The following is a 7,520-nucleotide window of genomic DNA, read 5'->3' on the forward strand; positions in this document are numbered from 1 at the left end:
TGTGTTTGGCCCTTTTGAATTGTTAGGTTCATTGGCTTGTATGAGTTCCGGATCATGGATTAATTCCAGATCAATTAGTTAGGTTATTTTTTTTAGGTGTGCGACCGCCTATCATAATACTCTAAGTAATTTTTGGTCTAGCCCCGACTAAGCTTCGGGGTACGGACCAGCTCGGTTCGGTAGCGAGGTTGTTAGTCGTTGGAGGTTCGCGCGTTTGCGAGACTCTACGCTTTCAAGTCCGAGCTTTAAGTTAGAGCGAAGAACGCTGCAAGGGTAATGATTCTTTCTCTCTTTTCTTGTTAATCATGTGATTAAGGTTTTAATACATGCTTAGTTACTTTAATTTATGTCTGGATTTTGGGCGGGTTTCCTTCCGCGTGGTGTTGGACATCACGAAACCCAACACGGTGTGCGCAATTGCCCAATAATCCAAAATTGAGTGAACGTAATAATTTGTGTTATCTAAAGCGTAATTGTATTTTGTTCAAAGTACTGCTATAAATTATTGCTATTTGGTATCGTTTTAAAATAAATTACTAAAAATGCATGTAGTATGATTATTCACAGAGAATATCAATTAGTGTTATATTTTTGTATTTTATAATATCCCCATAAATTTTGATTTTGTAATTTTTTTTTTAAAAAAAAACTGATTTTAATTAGACAAAAGAAGCTGCTTCGGTAAAAATCGTAACATTTCTAGTAATAAAATGTCAAATGAATTTTCTCAATTTTTTTTAAAAATTGCTTTAAACATGGCAACCAAACTCTGTCTATATAAGTAATTAGATGTAAAATGAATCTTATCTCTATTGAAACAATACTCTATCAGAATTATATAATCTTCGCTATCATATTCTTGCAATGACTTGTACCTATAGTCATTGTGGGCCAGTATTGATTGGACAAAAATAAGCTAGTACATTATTTTTAATTTATTTCTTCAGTGTTTACAAAGGCTTATTTTTCTGTCTCTTTCTTTGCTCTTCTTTTCACTCTTTCTTCTGTAATTTCGATTTTTAGTAAATTTGTTGTTATAATTCTATTTGATTATTGATAATGAAGGGTAATATTTGTTGCTATAAATACATTTAAAAAATGGTAATTGTAAGACGTTATAAATTTGTGTTGCTAACAAGTGTAGGCAATTCCAAGTTTTAGTAAATTTGTTGTAACTGTTTGATTTAATTGTAATACGAAAGGTACTATCACATTGTGTAATTTTGTATAAAAAATAGATACGATCTCTATATCTAATTGCTGTTATAGTTTCTTTAAAGGATAATTATAAAACACAATGAACCTGGGTTTATTATAAATAAAATATATAATTTAAGATTTTAGATAATCCTTTTAAACATGGCGTACAAAGAAACGACTGGCAAAAATTAGAAACCGTAGCCAACACACGTGTGTATAGAAATTGTGCATAAAAGGAAATATAAGAAAAGCTACTTTCTATTTTTAGATTTTTTTAATGTATGCACTATAGCGAAACATGATGTATTGAATTGAAGAATTTGTAAAGATGTACTTTGGAATACATATGGTTTTATTCTTCAAGACTGTGTAATAATTATGATCTTTGTTTTGATTGGTCAAATTGGGTACTTGAATTTGTCTAATTTATAATACATTCCTTTCATCTCCTTTTCTGTCCTCCTTATTCCTTTTTCTTTGAAATGGCGAATACTGATAGTACTGTTACCTCTGGGAAAGTGTTCACACCACCTGCATGGAAGCCCAATGCAAGGAAATCACAGGAAGAGAATATTTCAAGCTTTCTCTTGTATTTTTCCGATGTGACAAAGCAGATGAACAATCATATGGACTTACTGCAACAAGGGACTTCGAAGATGGAGCGCAAAATGGAAGAAGGAGAACAGAGCAGTAAAAGACAGCGAGAGGTTGAAAGTGATGAGCGTGAACGAAAAGTGATTGTTTTTGAATTAGATAGCGAGGAAGATAAAGCCGAAATTGAGGAAGAAGGTGAGTCCGAGGAAGAAGGAGAGACTGAGGAAGATGATGAGACTGATGAACAGCCTGAAAGCAACCTAAATTCTGATTTAGAAACCGAGAGTGAAGAAGATGCTCTAGAATTGGATGCATTATTTGAATCAGACAGTGGTTTTGATTTTGGGAACTACTTTGATAATGATGATGATGATGATGATGATGTTGGTTCTGATTCTTATTTTGGGAACTACTATGAAGAAAATTAGGGAACAAGTGAAAATTCTGACATTTATGCAATGAAAAGTCTATGATTGAAGGCTACTACAGGGGAATTTGATTTCTAAGGTGCATTTTGCTTTTTTTGGGGGTTTATCTTTTGTTGATCTTTAGAATTGCTAACATGAAGCAAAGGCTTATTTTTTTTTTTTGGTGTTTTTTGTGTTAGATTAAAGAGTCTAACTATTTAGCTATTGTAGACATCTAAAAATGTCTCCCCAAAACCAAAACCGATGAAGAACAACCTTTCACCGCCCTTATTGGTCGGGTCGAGTATTTAATCACGGGAGTGCATAAAATCCGTATTCAATTAAACATATAGTCTACAAATCAGTCTATAGATCAGTCCAAGTACTTAGTCAAAGCATAGTCCAATCCACATTTCAGCCCAAACATTTTTAATCCATTTCATTTTAGTTATTAGTTAAGCTCGATTAATAAATATTAAAACCCTGAACCTGAAATAGGTCCGGAAAAACTGAAACGACGCCTAAATATCCCGTATTTAATATAAAATAAAAGATAAAATGAATTTAGACGGATTTTCAGAAAAGGCCATCTGTCGTGCCATGGCTATTTGTTTGACCTAGTTTTATCTTTTCACGCGCTTTGATCTTCAGAAATGAAAGAATCACCTACCGAGCCACAATTTATTTACCATGTCACGGTGATAATTGTCATTTATGACACATTTTAGGATGGTATTTTCCCCTTAGTTTAAGGTTTATTTTGGTGTTTATTTGTTATTTCTAGTTCGTTTAGTCTTGTTTTAGTTATCTTTGTCTTAGTTTATTGTTTTAGGCCTTAGTTGTGAATAATATGCTTTTTACTCAGTTTTTAGCTTGATTTGCATGTTTACCTATGTGGTCGTGCACTCTTTTCTCTCTTGGTCTATTTGTGTAGGTGCTGGGCGCTTTCTTGGATGCTTTGACCTGAGAGAAGGCAAGAAAGTTCAATAGAAGAAGTTTGAAGCTAAGAAAGAAGCTAAGAAGTTGAGCAATTGTAAGCACTTAAGGCTAGAACCCTCCGAGCACCCTGAGCATCACCTCAAGAGCTGAAAGTGGCAGCTAGGCAGAAACAAGGATTTTTTAGAGCGATCATGCTTGGACCTTAAGCAAGCCTTTCTCGGGAAGTAACCCGTGTTTTATTGCTTTTATTTTCTTTTCTTTTTAGTATAGATTTTCTCTCATGGAAATGTTTGTGTGCCTTTTTCTAGGTACATAACTTGATATACTTTGGTGTATTGGTATTGGATCAAGAATCAAGGAAGTTTGACTCCTCTTACCTAGCATATCGTATATGAGACATAACTTTGGAGGAAATTGGCTTTGAAAGATTAAATTGGGTCATTTGCGGGTATTTACACCCACCTACATCCGGTAATATCTTTCCTTGCTCTTTCTCTAATGGTTGGTGGCTTGAAGACCATGTGTTGGTTTGTTAGATTGATTTCTTTCTTTTCCCCTCCCATGGACTTTATGGTTTATGATTTGAGTGTATTGTCTCATTCAAGCTTTGGGGAGGGTATTCTATCATGTTTGGTGGGATGTTGATTTACATATGTCATGTACAATTGTATATGCATTTTCATGTTCTTTATTTTGTAAAATCCATAAAGATTTTTGTTTACATTCAAGGTAATTTTGGTAAAATGTGTTTTGTTAGTTCTTGTTTTGGACATTCTATTTTGGATTTGTATCCTTGGACGTTTTTCTTCCTAAGTGGTGAATGTGTGCACGGTTTGAGAATGTCATTGGTTGATTCTAGGATATTATATGCTAAGATAGCCGGTTTAAGAACTCTTGGGTCCATGAACCCTTGTTCACGGGAGAGTGGTAAGATGGTGTTGCTTTTCATAGTGGATTTGAAGCCCTTGAGTTGGTAAATGTATATTCCGTGTGAGCTTCATTTGTTCTAGCCTACATCACCTTCTTGAGCGGCATTTTAGGATCCTTAGCTATGCATGTCTTAATCTTTGGCTTGACTTCTGGCTTTCCGAGACCGTGACCGAGCCACTCTATGGGAGGACAAGGGAATTGTTCATTTTCTTTATCTCCTTTTTGTTTTGTTACAAATTTTGTTTTTATTTTGCATTTGATCCTCTTGCTAACCCCTTAAGCCTAGCCACATTACAAGCCTTATGACCTTTTTTTTCCCTAACCCTTAGTTTTGTGAAGCATTTTGGTTTGAGAGTTTGTTTTGTGTTTTGATGGTTGTAATGAAAAAGAGAAAGTAATATGCTCTTTGGACCAAGCAAGAAAGTAAATTGTATATATTGTGTGTAATAAAAGCAAATGCATTCAAGAAAAAGCTGTCCATAGTTAAAAAAGGCAAGGACACCAAATAAGAGCTAAGGAAAAAAAAAAAAGAGAAAAAAAAGAGAAAAAAAAGAAAAGAAAAAACAAGTAAAATCCATAAAAATTTGAATAGAAACAAAAACAACAAAAATATTTTAGTTGGTTTCGTTGTCTTCCCTTGTTTAAGCATTGAGGAAAATGCTCCGTTCAAGCTTGGGGGGGGGGGGGGAGAAGCGTTCCTTCGTTTTTGTATATACTATGTGTTGGTATTGAATAAGCTTGGGGAAGTTGGCATTGTTGGTATTTTTGTTTGATGTTTGGTGACTTCTTGAGTTTGTTTTTGAGGTTTGATCACCCTTTTGCTTCACTTAGGAAATACCACCAAAATTTTCAAATTTTTGCCCCGCCTTGACCCCTAGCCTTATGTTACAACCAATAAAAGACCCTAAGACCCGTGAGGGTTGAGTCAGCATTGGTGGAGGGAGATAGTTTTCAAACCTATGGAGAGAGTATGCATAGTTAAGATGTCGGGACGACCTTCTCATAATTTTCATTTCTTTATCTTTTTTCGGTTCCTTCGAGGAATCATGAGAAGCTAGCTTAAGGGTTGATTTGAAGCTGGTGGTGAGAACGTGGCCCGATTGGTTGGAACGAGGGTGGGTTGAGTCCTCATTAGTTCTCTATTGCTTAGCATATTTTGTGTTTCAATCAACCATTGACATCTTGGAACGTGCATACATTTGTTTGTTTAGAAAGGTTTACAATCATTGGTGCTTGTTCCTATCTCTTGTCCAAATATGAACTTGTTTTTCTTTTTCTTTTTATTTCTCTTATTCTTTTCTTTTTGTCGCCTTGCCTTGGTTTTTGTCAAGAGTTATGGGTTAAACTCTTATAAAACCTTCAAGAGAGCACACTCGTCCTCTAGGGCGACCTAGGGGTTTAAAGGGCTTGTCTTTAGTTCCTAAAATTGACCATGATTCCTACGAAAGTGAGTTAGTGTACATTCTCGTCTCCTTTAGTGTGCTGGTCTTTTTTGAATAAATATTTCTCCTTTTCTCTTTTGTTTTTGTCTTTCTCGAGGACGAGCTAGAGTTAAGCTTAATTGGGGGAATTTGATAAGTGTCATTTATGACAAATTTTAGGGTGGTTTTTTTCCCTTAGTTTAAGGTTTATTTTGGTGTTTCTTTGTTATCTCTAGTACGTTTAGTCTTGTTTTAGTTATCTTTGTCTTAGTTTATGGTTTTAGGCTTTAGTTGTGAATAATATGCTTTTTGCTCGGTTTCTAGCTTGATTTGCGTGTTTTCCTATGTGTTCTTTCACTCTTTTCTCTCTTGGTCTATTTGTGTAGGTGCTGGGCGCTTTCTTTGATGCTTATGACCCGAGAGAAGGTAAGAAAATTCAATAGAAGAAGGTTGAAGCTAAGAAAGAAGCTAAGAACTCGAGCAATTATAGCACTTAATGCTAGAACCCTTCGAGCACCTCGAGCATCACCTCAAGCAGCTGAAAGTGGCAGCCTGGTAGTAGCACTGTAGCAGCAAGGAGCAGCTCAGCAGCCCAGGCCTCCCCGAGCAAGGCTTCAGCCACCGCGGGCCCGACAGATGCTGCCGCGGGCGCGACTCTTTGCTTTTTCCAGCCTTTGCAACTTATTGGAGATGCCTCGGAGAAGTTGCTGCCGCGGGAGCGGCTTTCTGGGTGTTTTTCGATCTTAATTTCCGGATTTCCTTCTTTTTTTTCTTGTAATATAAATAGGACGACTTCTTTAGACTTGAAAAGAAAGTTTTGACATTTTTCTATCTCCTCTAATTAGGATTAGGCTTAGATTAGGAGTTTCTCTCTCTAGTTTAGGAGTAGTTTTAGAGAGAGAAAGCTTGGGATTTTAATGGAGATTTGAGAGCTTGAAGAAGCAATTTTGTGGATTCTCTTCTCATTTATTCAATGAGCTTTTCTAACTTTCTATCACCTTTATTGCTTTTTTTACTTCTTGTTTTTGCTTAATTCTTTGTTGATTAGAGTAGATAACTAGTTTACTTGTTTGATTCTTGCTTTAATTCTTGTTTAACCTTGTTTTCCTTGTTTTTCTTCATTATGTTTGCTTAGATTTTGTTCTAGGGAAATGGATGAAGGTTATGTTAATGAATTGAGTGATTGATTGTGATTAGTATGTAATTGATTCTTGATTATTGTGTTTGGATGATGCTTACATTGATTAGAATCTTGTTAGCTAATTGATTCTAGGTTCTTAATTGTGCTTTCAATCAATTGTGTAGAAGTGAGTTGATTGAGAGTCTAGATTCTTCCATACATTTGCTAGGCTAGTTGCGCGGGAGTGAATTAGCTTAGTAGGATAATTAACATGCTTAATTGCGTGGGAGTGAGTTGAGTGTGTTGATCGTTCCTAATTAAGATCATGATCTTTTAATTGCAATTTGTTGTTGAATCCATTAATGTAATTAGCTTAGTAGTGTTTTAGTTTTTTCTCTCTCTATCTCACAACCTTCCTACTAGTTTAATTAGCTCAAATTAATACACTAAGTCCTTGTGGTTCGACCCTAGCTTTCCATTATCTTGTGTAAACTCGGTAGAGTAGATAAGGAATATAAATTGTAGATTTGATTTAGGATAGTAGACCACGACCTATTATCCGGCGATCACACGGCAGATTTGTAGTGACATGGCTATCTTTACCATACCGCGACAATTTGTTTCGTGGCGCGACAATTCATTTCTTTGAGCCGCCTCATTTTTAGTGTTCCGGACCTCACCCTTCACATTTCCCCTATAAATACGAAACTGATTTCACATTTTCAGGGCAACGAATAATTCTCTCTTATGCTTTAGCCTAAATACTTGCTTTCTCATCCCTCACAATTCCTCCTTGAAGCACTCCCCAGAGTCTGTACTTTACCTGAAGTTCTAAACTTATGTTGTAAATAAAGGAGTAGTCTCGTACAATAGTAAAATATATTTATGTAAGACCGAAAAGATAATCTC

The 7,520-nt window shown here is 35.5% G+C and overlaps 1 protein-coding gene across 1 annotated transcript; it reads left to right on the forward strand.

The window, feature by feature from the left end:
- Positions 1-1,682: 1,682 nt before the first annotated feature.
- On the forward strand, positions 1,683-2,222 carry LOC110738327 (glutamic acid-rich protein-like). The gene has a single exon (XM_021918689.1). The coding sequence runs from the start codon at positions 1,683-1,685 to the stop codon at positions 2,220-2,222; it is 540 nt and encodes a 179-aa protein (XP_021774381.1).
- Positions 2,223-7,520: the final 5,298 nt, after the last annotated feature.

This window comes from Chenopodium quinoa, unplaced genomic scaffold, assembly GCF_001683475.1.
Source record: "Chenopodium quinoa cultivar QQ74 unplaced genomic scaffold, ASM168347v1, whole genome shotgun sequence".
In the NCBI taxonomy this organism is placed as follows: domain Eukaryota; kingdom Viridiplantae; phylum Streptophyta; class Magnoliopsida; order Caryophyllales; family Amaranthaceae; genus Chenopodium; species Chenopodium quinoa.